The following is a 14,404-nucleotide window of genomic DNA, read 5'->3' as shown; positions in this document are numbered from 1 at the left end:
TTGAACCCAGGAGGTGCTGAGTCACATCCACAACCCTTTTTTTGTTTCATTTTGAGATAGGGTTTCACTAAGTTGCTTAGGACCTAACTAAATTGCTGAGGCTGATCTTGAACTTGGGATCCTCCTACCTCAGGATCAGTCCCAAATTGCTGGGATTACAGGAATGCAGCACCACACCTGTTGTGCCCAACTCTTTTAGACAGAGTCTGTTGCTGCATCTTTAATTCACTAGTGTTATATGATCTGCAGTATCTGATCTTCTGTAAATTTTATCCATTGGAATTTTTATTTCAGTTGTTATATTTTTCATCTCTAAAGTTTCCATTTCTTTTTTCTTCATTTCTATCATAGGTTTGTTTTCCTTTACACCTATTGTGTACATCATTTATATTTTATTATATATTATTTAATACCCTTGTGTGCTAATTCTGTCATCTTTCATTTTTGAGATTATCTCTATTGAATTACTTCTGTGTATATCACATATTTCTGCATCTCTGTATCTCTAGTAAGTTTTGATTACATGTTAGACTATGAAGTTTTATATTGCTTGATGCTATAATTTATTGTGTTCCTTTAAAAAATGTTAGACTTTTTCTAACATAATTATTTCTAGACTAGTTTGATCCTTTGGAGGACTGCTTTTAAGTTATTTTATGGGAGGCTGTGAAGTGGCTCTAAAGCTATTATAATTCTAAATTACCCCTATTTCTAAGGTGTGGTCTGGAGGCTTTAAAGTATGCCCATGTAATTACTGATATCTTTCCTCTTTTGCTTGAGGGAGCTTGAATGATTCACATCCCTATGTGAGCTTTATAATTTGTCTCATAACCTTCTGATAATTTTTCTTTTCTTGAAAGTTGTTTTTACCAAACTTCATGGAGTTTTACTCTGCTTGTGTACAGACTGATATTTAGCCATGTACTCAAGGGATTTCAGCAAGATGGCTGGATCCCTTTTAGGTTCCCCTTGTCTGTGAAACTAAAAAAGATTATCATAACTAAAGAATAACAGAAGAATGGAGTTAGGACATGTACCACAGTTTAGTAATCACATGCAGGAAGTAAACCTGGGTAATAGTATAGCTTACTTCATTTGTTTCCCTTTTCTCAGAGATCATAATACTGTGCTCCCAGTTCTCCATTGACTGAACAGTTAATGCCTTTATTTCTACTTGTTTATGGCAGGAAAGTAAATTCCCAACCTTTACTCGCTCCTGACCATTATAGATGTTTTCTTCACAGGTATTTTATTCAAAAAGCATTTTATAAAATCAGAGGTTCTCCAAAGCAATTAGTAAGTAGCAGAACCAGGAACTTGTCTAATGATAATATCTGATGTGAAGGTTCTAAGCCAACAAATACTCAGATCAGGCTAAGCATCAGAAAAACAGAGAAAGATTGTATGGAAGCCTTCTTAGTATGATCCTGGGGACCTACAACCCTGCCTTGTCCTTATCCCCTTCACTTTATTCTTAGGCCACTACTATACCTATTGCTTTCCCAATGTCAGAAAGGCTCTAAATAGGAAACCTGCTCTTTTCCCACCACTAATATGATTATATGCATGAAAGATTGATCCCTGGAGCAGAAAAATATTGATATCAAAGTTTAAATGACTGGTTCTTAGGCCTTTGTTGAGATTTAAGAGGTAGTAAAGAGCCCTAGTAAGACCTTGAACCTTGAAGCACTTTCTGGGGATTGTGTCTGACAGGGTGGCTAATTTGAGCCTGTCTTCCTCTTCCCCCTTTATCTCCCTTTACCTGCAGTTTTGATCATGTGCCTTACCTCATGCATGACTATGACCTGAGACGAACAACCAATATCAAGGAAGTTCTGCCTGAAGCTGCCTTTAGACACCCTGCCTTCTTCACTTGGGATTTCCTAAAGACTCTAAATGCTGGAAAATGGTTTATAAAACCAGAGGTAAGACATTCCTCAGTTCTACAAACTTGTATTGCATTCCTCTTTCATATGAATTAATTTGTTGCTCTTGGAGATAAAGGCCAAAGGGTAAGATAGATAAGTGTACACACAATTTCATCCTAGTGAGGTAGCAGGGTGAAGGGCTTTTCTGGTAATGCAGTGAGTCTGATTGCTGCTCTTTACATTCACAGAAGGTCTGAAAATAAACTTGTCAACTTGTCATTTAATTCCTATTTACCCAAGTATTTTATTAACTTTGATAGTGTGCCCACTGTGTATATAGTATTTTCCTAGGTATTTTGAGTAGCTCACAGTCTTATCAGTTAGGCAGACTAGGAATCATATTTATTCTTTGTTGAAGGCTTTTTTTATTTTGTTTTGTTTTGGTGATATGGGGATTGAACTAGGGACTTCACATACTGGGCAAGCATTCTACCACTGAGCTATTTTCCCAGCCTGGAAATGTATTTATTCTTTTTTTCTTAATTTTTTTCTTTTTTGGTACTGGGCACCAAATCCGTGGGCCCTCCACCACTGAGCCACATGCCCAGCCCTTTATTTTTTGTATTTTATTTAGAGACAGGGTCTCACTAAGTTGTTTAGGGCCTCGCTAAGTTGCTAAGGCTGGCTTTGAACTTGCGACCCTCCTGCCTCAGCCTCCCAAGCCACTGGGATTATAGGCACGCGCCACCACACCTGGTTTGAAACATATTTATTCGATTCCTTCTTTCTGTTCAACAAATAGATATTGAATACCTACTGGATACTAAGCACATGAAATCTAATGATGAATAAGAATACCTCCAGCCATAATGGAGTTCACAAGGCAAATATAAGAAACAGAAAATTGTGACACATTGTGATAAGTGAGTTAATTTCAGTTTGTTTCAGGAACACACAAGAATAACTTCTAGTTCAGTCTGAGGGATGGGGATGGCTGATACTGGAAGGAGTAGACTAATAATGGGTATTGTAAAATATAAAGCCCGTACTGTGTAGAATGTAGTTTTCAGGCAAGAGTGAGTAGTTAGTTCCTCTTGAGGAAGTCAGAGAATGCAAAGGTACCATTTGTGCGAAGGGGGGATCATTACTAAAGAGAACCATGGGCAATGGTGGTGATGTGTTTCAGAGGTTACATGATACGAGAGTGTGCACAGGAGTATGTTTGTATGTGTGTGTGAGAGAGAGACATGGAAGGAAGATATATATATAGAGAGAAGGAAGGGATGAGGATAGATTAGGAAAAGAATCAGGAGAACATATTGATGGAAGATAATAGCAATTCTTAAATAACACATTCTTAAATAAGTTAGCTTAGAATTATCTTTTGAGTGTTTTGTTTTAGGGTTATTTTGTTTTTGTTTTTGTTTCCTTTTTGTGGTTCGGGGAATTGAACTCAGGAACCACTGAGCTACTCCCCAGCACTTTTTAATTTTTTAAATTTTGAAACAGAATCTCTCTAAATTGCCCAGGTTGGCCCCAAACTTGTGATTCTCCTACCTTAGCCTCCCAAGTAACTTGGATTACCACAGTGTACCACTACATTCAGCTCTTTTGAGTATTTTAAAATGTGTAAAAATTCAGATTTTCATTTTAAAGGTCAAATCTGCCTTCTCAGGATAAAGAAAACAAAACAACTTATATTTTATAGATTATCTTGTTGCTAGGGATAATACGTGTGACATAGGTTCTGCCCAGATATAATCATTTGAGACTTTGATTTTGAAAATAGATATTTTACTAGGATAGATATCAGGCATCCATATTGATAGCACATGTGACAGCAGAGATACCACAGTATGTGGAGTGTGTCATTTGTGGTAATAGCTCCCTTATCAGGTAACTGTAAATAAAAAATAAATATTAGGGTTTTTTTTTTTCTTTTTTTTGATTTTTGGCGGTGCTGGGGGTTGAACCCAGGGCCTCATGCTTGCAAGGGAAGCACTCTACCAACTGAGCTATCTTCCCAACCCCTAGGGTATTTTTTAAATGGTGAATTAGGATAAAATGGAATTTTATTTATGTTTGATGTTAATCTTAAAGGCTATTTGATTATGTTTCACATAAAAATAGTGAAAAATGAGGAATTTTGTAAAGATAGACTTCAGAGACTCCACTTCAGATTTATTCTATTAGCTAGTGCTAATATAAGAGATAGCTGGGAACTGGAGTTGTGACTCAGAGTGAGAGCACTTGCCTGGCATGTGTGAGGCCCTGGGTTCAATACTCAGCACCACATAGAAATAAATAAAATTGAACAAAAGATCCATTGACAACTAAAAAATATATATTTTTAAAAAAAGAGAGATAGCTGAAAGTAGATTTGTAATAACCATAACTCCTTAAAATATTTGTTCTCAAGGAGTACACAGTCTATAAATGCTGTTTCCTTATGTGGAAATAATGGGGTTACTCTAATATTCCAGGTTTCTATGTATATGTAGACTATGTAATGTGTCTCATCATACATGAATACATGAGCACATAAAATCTAGATATATATATATATATATATATATATCAACATGTATATCAGATTAGCTAGCCATAGTTATTAATGTTTTGGCAAATGGGTATTGTAGATGAAAGGGCTGTTAGATATCTGATATACAATGTGTTGCTCATAAAAGTCTCATTAGGATTTGTAGAATTAAATTTATTTTTTAAAATTGAGCCAATATTTCATCATTCTGAGATTTTTGTTGGAGCAGTAGTGCTAATGAGTGAGTGGCTGATGATTTTAGTTAATATGTGATTTTTCTTGGTGGTTCTTATTAGAACTTAGTGATCCTTATTGTTGAGAGACAATAATAGTCATTTTTCATGTCAGTGGTCATGGTTAGATACAATGAGAACTATGATATTTAATATTTTTTATTAAATATAATGTTTCATTGTACTATTAGTGTGACTAATGAGGAGTATCCTGAAACCAGGGATTCAAATAAGATTATTTAGGAGACTTTAGGTTTGATTGGGTCCTTTCTTTGTTTTCATGCTGTGTGGTCAGAAGGTAGTTGAAATGACATTAGCATATGATTTAAATGATTTTGGGGTTGGGTAATTTTTTACAGCAGAACTTAATGGTAAAGATTATTCTGGTGATTCTTTATTGGCATAGGTGTGATTAATTGATGATGGTTATAAATTGATCATTATTCATCAGCATATTTATTGTTCTTGAGATTACTTGTGAAAAGCAGTCTGTGGTAGTAACCTTTTTGTTACTGTAATACCTGAGATAATCAACTCTAATGAGAAAAGGTCCATTGTAGCTCACAGTTTTAGAGGTTTCAGTCCATGTTCAATTGGCCCTATTGCTTTTGGGCCTGTGCTGAACATCACGGTGAGGAACATGTGGCAGAGCATTCGCTTTATGACTATGAAGTGAAAAAGAGAAAGAGGAAGGACCTGGGTCCCATAATCCCCTTCAAGGCATGTCCTGCAGTGACCTAAGACCTCCCACAAGATCTCTCCCTCTTAAAGATCCCAGCACTTCCCAGTAGAACCACTCTAAACGAAAAAACCTTTAACACATGGGTCTTTGGAGGAACATTCCAGATCCAAACTATAGCATTCTGATTGATAATGAAATAAATATAAATACAAAAGTCTAGGAGTTGTTCCTAGAAGTTCAGCCAAATTCCTGTTTCATTTAATTTTTTTTTTTTTAGTTTTACATGACAGTAGAATGTATTTTGGCAAATTATACCTACACAGAGTATAACTTATTCTAATTAGGATCCTATTCTTGTGGTTGTACATGATGCAGAGTTAACTCTGTGTATTCAAATACAAGACTAGGAAAGTTATGTCCAATTAATTCTACTATCCTTCCTATTCCCCTACCCCTTCCTTCCCTTGTTTTGGGTTAGCTTCCACATATCAGAACATTGGACCTTTGCATTTGGGGGATTGGCTTATTTTACTTAGCATGATAGTCTCCACTTCTGTCCATTTACCAGCAAATGCCAATTTCATTCCTCTTTATGACTGACTGATATTCACTTGTGTATATATACCACATTTTCTTTATCCATTCATCTGTTGAAGGACACCTAGGTTGTTTCCATAGCTTGGCTATTGTGATTTGAGCTGCTATCAGCATTGATGTGACTGTGTCACTATAGTATGCTGACTTTAGGTCCTTTGGTTATAGACCACAGAGTGGGATAACTGGGTCCAATGGTGGTTCCAGTCCAAGTTTTCTGAGGAATCTTCATACTGCTTTCCATAGTGGTTTCACCAATTTGCAGTCCCATCAACAGTGTATGAAAATAACTTCCTCCCCACGTCCTTGCCAACATTTATTGTTACTTATATTCTTGATAATTACCATTCTGACTGGAGTGAGATGTAATCTTAGTATAGTTTTAATTTGCATTTCTCTAATTGCTAGAGATGTTGAACATTTTTTCATATATTTTTTGACCATTTGTATTTCTTCTTCTGTATAGTGCTTGTTTGCAAATTCCTCTTTCTTCAGCTCAACCAACATTTGTGACTTTCTTATATCCTTTGGGAAAGTTAAATTTTCACAATGATAGAGATACAATTTTCATACAAATAGCATGAGTACAGTTTTTGTTTTCACACATTAATGAGGGACTAAGCAGGATGTCAAAACCCACTCAAAAGAAGTGAGACAGCAACCAGTGGAACAAAGAAAATCTGAAATTAGATTGCTAAATTAGACACATACTTGGTTAATATACAAATGACAATAAAGTCATAACCTTTGGGGTTATCTTCCACAAAAGAAATCATTCACATTGTTATTAGACAAAAATCATTTTTGTTTTCTTCAGTTTTCTACAAGTTAACATCTAACTTTACATAATCTTGGCTCTAATCAGCAGTAAAGAGGAATTCAAGTGAAGTACATTCCCCTAAGAATCAGATAGATAACCTTTAGATGCTCTTAATATCTGCCATGATATTTTATGTTAAGCAATCAACTCTTTGCTTTATTTCTAAGTTTTGAATAATTTAACAGTCTTCTGTTGTTATCATAATTTATATTGATTATTAAGAAGGATCAACTAATAGGCATAAGGTTCCTTGTTATGTAATCAGCACATCTAGAGTTAGATTGTATTAAACAAATACTAATACCATTAAGTTAGTTTCAGAGATTATTTAGAGAATCTATAGTTTCTTTTTTGGTGATACTGGGCATTGAACCCAAGGGTGCTCTACCACTGAACCACATCCCCAACCCTTTTTATTTTGTGACAGTCTTGATAAGTTGCTGAGGCTGGCCTTAAACTTGCAATACTCCTACCTCAGCCCCTGGAGTAGCTGGGATTACAGGAAAGTACCACCACATCCACCTAAAGTTTCATTTTTAATAGTACCTATCATTTCAGAGATCTTTTTATCACTATTACTTACAAAATAAAATGTTCATCTCTATAGTATTTCACCTATATATTTATAAATGTAGGCAGATTTGCTTTCCTTTTTATGCTAGACTGTGATCTTCCTAATGACCTGTTATGCTAGGATGGTATACAACAGATAGCAGATAGCTCACTAAGCTAGGCTAGTCAACATTTGTTCCAAATATAAATTATATCTGTATCTTTGATGGGGACAAGGAGCTTGTCATACCTGGTTGAATAGAATATGTTCTTAAATATGATCCTCCAGATATGACCTTGAGTGCACCATTTATTCAGGAAAAGGACAGATTTGCTTAGGTTATGAAACCTAAGCAAATTGAACCTAAGCATTGCCATGAAAAGTAAGAGAAGCAGTAAAAATATTTCTGAATTCCAAGGGGTCAGTGAGATATGACAGTAAATACAAAGAATATTTATCACAAGCAAAGAAGTCAAAGAAAGGCTTTTTAAAGTCTTTCTCTTATGCCCATCAGAAAACAAAGTTCAACATGAATAGTCTTAATTAGGTTGCACTTATCCATTCATTCAGTCTGGCATAGTAAATATCTTACTACATGTTGGGTTATCAGTCAGCTTCACAAAGCTCCAAATCCAAAATATGACCTTGGAAATCTTGGCTAATTCTCCCAATACAACTGATCAGTGTCTACTGGAGATGGCAGTGTCATCTTACACTGGGAAGCCTGTTTCTATGAAATTATTTTTTATAGTATCAATAGATAAGTATATGTGTCACAGTCCTTTCAACTAAGATTTTGAGTCTGTCATTCCCAATTTCTCATTTGTATCTTAGGGAAGAAACCTTCTTACAAGAATGGGAATAAAGCAGAAACCATTTGATGGTAACACACTGAATTAGACTGATTAATTTATTATGATAAGCAACAATATCAGAAAAGAGAAGAATGAAATGCTCTATTAATAGAGTATAATACATAATTATTTTTTAAAGTTTTGGTCTGTTTACCTTGAAGGTAAGAACATATTATGGGCATGAGAATATTAACAGATACCTTGGTACTTTGAATCTATCCTTTTATCTCTATAATAATGTGTGTAGAGCTTTCCTTTTTTATATTTTACAGTTCCTCCCACATTAAGAAATGAAAAACCACAATGTCTGAGATTAAAAATTTATAGGCTGTTCATAAAGGATAAGTAGTTTTCTTTTCTAATAAAGTTGTTATGTGAATTGATATTAGGGTAATGCTTGCCTCATAGAATCAGTTAAAAAATGTTCATCTTCTTCTGTTTCCTGGAAGAGATTGTGTAGAGCTGTAGTTATTTTTTTTTCCACATGTTCAGTGGAATTCAACAGTGAACACACCTGGATCTGTAATTTTCTTTGTTGGAAGGTTTTTACTTATTAATTCAATTTCATCAATAGATATAGGCCTTTCATTCTTCTGAGTGAACATTAATTGTATCTTTTGAGGAAATGATCTATATCATCTTATTTTGAGGAAATGATCTACATTATCTAAGTTCTTGAATTTGTAGACAGTTGTTTATAATATTTCTTTATTATTCTTTTAATGACAAAGATCCTGATTCTCATAATATGTGATCACTTGTCAGCTGGCTAGAGATTTAATAATTATATTGATCTTATCAGAAATAGTGATTAGTGTCATTGTTTTTTCTGTTTTTCTATTTTTAGTTTCACTGATTTCTGGTCACATCTTTATTTCTTTTGCTTGATTTTGGTTGGATTTATCTTCTTTTTCTACTTAAGGTAGAAACGTATGTTCCTGATTTTAGATTTTTTCTTAATATTATAAGCATTTAATATTATGTGTTTACCTGTATACACTGTTTCACCTTTATCACACAGATTTGATATGCTATAATTTTAATTTTTATTATTAAGTTCAAAATATTTTAAAGTTTCACTGGAGCCTTGTTCATTAACCCATGGATTATTGGCGCCATCTATTCCTACCACTCTGACACTTGACATGGTTTTGTTGGAGTAGAGGACTCAACACTTGACATGGTTCTGTTGAAAGATCATCCTCCTTCTTGGGGGCCACAGGCGTGGCATGTCTCCATGTGTAGTTGCTTTTTAATATTAATAATCAATATATCATTAGAAACTTATTGGAAAAACATTGGGAAGGTTTTACTGTATTGGAACACAAAATAGTGCACAATAAAAATTTAGTAGTAATACATAGATAAAATATATGAAAATAAACAATTGTAGCTATGCTCAAGTTAAAAGGAACCTGTGATTACTTTAGTATAATAATTTCTAACTATAGATGGATAAAGAGGCATTCCTCTGAGCTTGGATGCGGTGTTTAGCCTTTGTTACTTTCCTAGTTTTAATAATTGATTCTAGAGATACTTTACATAATAAAAATGTTTAGGTCAGTCATAAATATAATTCGTGTTTTTCCTATGTTTAGTCTAATTCTTTGAGAATCAAAATAAGATTGTAGTTCGTCATTAAATGAAATAGAATAGTCTAAATATTAACTATAAATTGATTTCTTTGCCCTTTGTTAATAATAGTAAAAGTTTTTCACTGTTAAATACTGGAGTTCATGGTGGGGGTGGTTTCTCAGAAAATCTAGTGATGTTTGTTCTGGATGTAGAAGGTTGGCAGATCATGGTGCCCTCGGTTTGGCTGGGGGACGGTGTTGTTTTGGTCTGGCTGGGAAATAAGGTTGTTTTGGTCTGGGCTGTCACACAGAGGGAATGTGTACTTTGAGAAGAAGTATAGATTGTACTTTTGAAGGTTTTTTTTTTATTTTGAACTAACCATAAAATGATATAATCATTACTAAAAAAAATGTATAAAAAGGCTGGCAAAAATATATAGGGATTCAGCCTCAGAACACTTGGTGTCTCTGTCTGCTGTTTCTTCACCGGGCCGACGCCTCCCATCCACCTAGAATCCCTGACCACTGCTAGAGCTGGAACCCAGCAGATTATTTAGAAGCTTTTTTCAAATTTCCAAATATTTTTCAATTTTTAAGAATCTTCATATTGATTTCCAGTTTAATTCTGTTATTCCACCTGAGTGAATACTTTGGAAGACTTTTTACATACACTTATCTGTAAGATTTGTTTAATGGTTCAGAATATGGCATGTCTTGGTGAATGTTCCAAGTGTATGTGACAAGAACATAGCCTGCCGTTGTGGACTAGAGAGTTCTATGTCATTAGGCCCAGTTGAACAATAATGTTGTTTAAGTTGTCACTAGTCTTATGGATTCCCTGCTTGTTTGTTCTACTGAGGAAGGTATGATGAAACCTTCAGCCATAATAGTTGATTTGTCTATTTTTCCTTTCAGATCTGTTTTTGCCTCATGCATTTTGATGTTCTGTTGTTAAAAGTATACTCGTTAATTATTATGTCCTTTTGGAGAATTTAGCCCTTTCTTATGATATATGGTAGAACTTCCTTAAACTAACAGAAGAGAACTTCAGAAATCCTACACCTAGCCAGGCATGGTGGTATACACCTGTAATCCCAGCTACTGGGGTGACTGAGGCAGGAAGATAGTAAAGTTGAGGGTAAAATGGGCAACTTAGCAAGACCCTGTCTCAAAAAATAAAAAACTCAGTGGTAGAGTGACCTGAGTTTAATCCCTAGTACTGCAAAAACCCACAACGACACCAAAAAAAACCTACAGCTAACAACATTCTTTTATTTTCTTAATTAAAAATCATAAATTTACATAGGGCAATATTGTTTGATTCATTGTTATTTTTTCCCTTCCCCCCCACCCCTCCGACCCCTCTTTTCCCTGTATACAGTCCTTCCTTCCTCCATTCTTATCACCTTCCTTATCCCTAACCGTAAACCTAACCCTAACCCTAACGTTAACCCCTCCTACCCCCCCCTTATATGTCCTCATCCCCTTATCAGCGAGATCATTCGTCCTTTAGTTTTTTGAGATTGGCTTATCTCACTTAGCATGATATCCTCCAATTTCATTCATTTGCCTGCAAATGCCATAATTTTATCATTCTTCATGGCAGAGTAATATTCCATTGTATATATATGCCACAGTTTCTTTATCCATTCATCAATTGAAGGGCATCTAGGTTGGTTCCACAATCTGGCTATAGTGAATTGAGCAGCTATGAACATTGATGTGGCTGTATCTCTGTAGTATGCTGATTTGAAGTCCTTTGGGTATAGGCCAAGGAGTGGGATAGCTGGGTCAAATGGTGGTTCCATTCCAATCTTTCTGAGGAATCTCCATACTGCTTTCCAGAATGGCTGCACTAATTTGCAACCCAACCAGCAATGGATGAGTGTACCTTTTTCCCCACATCCTCGCCAACACCTATTGTGGCTTGTGTTCTTGATAATCGCCATTCTAATTGGGGTGAGATGGAATCTTAGTGTAGTTTTGATTTGCATTTCTCTTATTACTAAAGATATTGAACATTTTTTCATATATCTGTTGATTGCTTGTACATCTTCTTCTGTGAAGTGTCTGTTCATTTCCTTAGCCCATTTGTTGATTGGGTTATTTGTATTCTTGGTGTAGAGTTTTTTGAGTTCTTTATAGATTCTGGAAATTAGCGCTCTATCTGAAGTATGAGTGGCAAAGATATTCTCCCACTCTGTAGGCTCTCTCTTCACATTACTGATAGTTTCCTTTGCTGAGAGAAAGCTTTTTAGTTTGAATCTATCCCAGTTGTTGATTCTAGCTTTTATTTCTTGTGCTATGGGAGTCCTGTTAAGGAAGTCCGATCCTAAGCCAACAAGTTGAAGGTTTGGACCTACTTTTTCTTCTATAAGATGCAGGGTCTCTGGTCTGATTCCAAGGTCCTTGATCCATTTTGAGTTGAGTTTTGTGCAGGGTGAGAGATAGGGATTTAGTTTCATTCTGTTGCATGTGGATTTCCAGTTTTCCCAGCACGATTTGTTGAAGAGGCTATCTTTTCTCCATTGCATATTTTTGGCACCTATGTCTAGTATGAGAAAATTGTATTTATTTGGGTTTGTGTCCATGTTCTCTATTCTGTACCATTGATCTACCTGTCTATTTTGGTACCAATACCATGCCGTTTTTGTTAATATTGCTCTGTAATAGAGTTGAAGATCTGGTATTGCGATACCCCCTGCTTCACTCTTTCTACTTAGGATTGCTTTAGCTATTCTGGGTTTCTTATTCTTCCAGATGAATTTCATAATTGCTTGCTCTATTTCTGTAAGGTACATCATTGGGATTTTAATTGGAATTGCATTGAATCTGTAAGACACTTTTGGTAGTATGGCCATTTTGACAATATTAATTCTGCCTATCCAAGAACATGGGAGATCTTTCCATCTTCTAAGGTGTTCTTTAATTTCTTTCTTTAGAGTTCTGTAGTTCTCATTGTAGAGGTCTTTCACCTCTTTTGTGAGATTGATTCCCAAGTATTTTATTTTTTTCGATGCTATTGTGAATGGGGTAGTTTTCCTAATTTCTCTTTCTGAAGATTCATCACTTATGTATAAAAATGCATTGGATTTATGAGCATTGATCTTGTAACCTGCTACTTTACTGAATTCACTTATGAGTTCTAAAAGTTTTCTGGTGGAATTTCCAGGTTCCTCTAAATATATAATCATGTCATCAGTGAACAGGGATAGTTTGAGTTCCTCTTTTCCAATTCGTATCCCTTTAATTTCTTTGGTTTGTCTAATTGCTCTGGCTAGTGTCTCAAGAACGATATTGAATAGAGGTGGTGAAAGAGGGCATCCCTGCCTTGTTCCAGTTTTTAGGGGGAATGCTTTCAGTTTTTCACCATTTAGAATGATATTGGTCATGGGCTTAGCGTAGATGGCCTTTACAATGTTAAGGAATGTTCCCACTACCCCAATTTTCTCTAGTGTTTTGAGCATGAAGGGATGCTGTATTTTATCGAATGCTTTTTCTGCATCTATTGAAATAATCATGTGATTCTTAACTTTTAGTCTGTTGATATGGTGAATGACATTTATTGATTTCAGGATGTTGAACCAACCTTGCATCCCTGGGATAAAACCCACTTGATCGTGGTGCACTATCTTTTTAATATATTTTTGTATGCGATTTGCTAAAATTTTGTTGAGAATTTTTGCATCGATGTTCATTAAGGATATTGGTCTGAAATTTTCTTTCCTCGATGTGTCTCTGTCTGGTTTAGGTATCAGGTTGATATTGGCTTCATAGAATGAGTTTGGAAGGGTTCCCTCCTCTTCTATTTCATGGAATACTTTGAGAAGTATTGGAATGAGCTCTTCTTTAAAGGTTTTGTAGAACTCGGCTGAGAACTCATCTGGTCCCGGACTTTTCTTTGTTGGTAGGCTTTTGATGACCTCTTCTATTTAATTGCTTGAAATTGATTTAAGTTGTGTATGTCCTCCTCGTTCAGTTTAGGTAATTCATACGTCTCTAGAAACTTGCTGATGTCTTCGAGGTTTTCTGTTTTGTTGGAGTATAGATTTTCAAAATAGCTTCTAATTATGTTTTGTATGTCACTTGTGTCTGTTGTGATATTTCCTTGTTCATTCCGAATTTTAGTAATTTGAGTTTTCTCCCTCTTTCTCTTTGTTAGTGTGGCTAAGGGTTTATCAATTTTGTTTATTTTTTCAAAGAACCAACTATTTATTTTGTTAATTTTTCCGATTGTTTCTTTTGTTTCAATTTCGTTGATTTCGGCTCTGATTTTAACTATTTCCTGTCTTCTACTACTTTTGGTGTTGGTCTGCTCTTCTTTTTCTAGGGCTTTGAGCTGTAGTGTTAAGTCATTTATTTGTTGATTTCTACTTCTTTTGTTGAATGCTCCCCATGAAATAAATCTTCCTCTAAGTACTGCTTTCATAGTGTCCCAGAGATTTTGATATGATGTGTCTTTGTTCTCATTTACTTCTAAAAATTTTTTAATTTTCCTCCTGATGTCTTCTGTTATCCATTCATCATATAATAGTGTATTATTTAATCTCCAGGTATTGGAGAAGTTTCTGTTTTTTATTCTGTCATTTATTTCTAATTTCAATCCATTATAATCTGATAGAGTACAAGGTAGTATCTCTATCTTCTTGTATTTGCTAACAGTAGCTTTGTGGCATAAGACATGGTC

At 35.1% G+C, this 14,404-nt stretch overlaps 1 protein-coding gene across 1 annotated transcript in view; it reads left to right on the top strand.

Annotated features, from left to right (window-relative positions):
* Window positions 1-14,404, top strand: part of GDPD4 (glycerophosphodiester phosphodiesterase domain containing 4) — a gene marked incomplete at its 5' end in the record, with an annotated part of 109,053 nt that overhangs the window by 58,759 nt on the left and 35,890 nt on the right. Inside the window, one exon of the mRNA XM_079103567.1 lies at window positions 1,769-1,958. Within this exon, the coding sequence (XP_078959693.1) occupies window positions 1,769-1,958 (190 nt within the window). The remainder of the gene's footprint in view (window positions 1-1,768; window positions 1,959-14,404) is intronic.

The sequence above is a fragment of the Sciurus vulgaris genome (assembly GCF_902686455.1).
Source record: "Sciurus vulgaris genome assembly, chromosome: 11".
Lineage (NCBI taxonomy): Eukaryota > Metazoa > Chordata > Mammalia > Rodentia > Sciuridae > Sciurus > Sciurus vulgaris.
The sequence above is the reverse complement of the archived record's forward strand: the minus strand, read 5'-3'. Positions and strand labels throughout refer to the sequence as shown.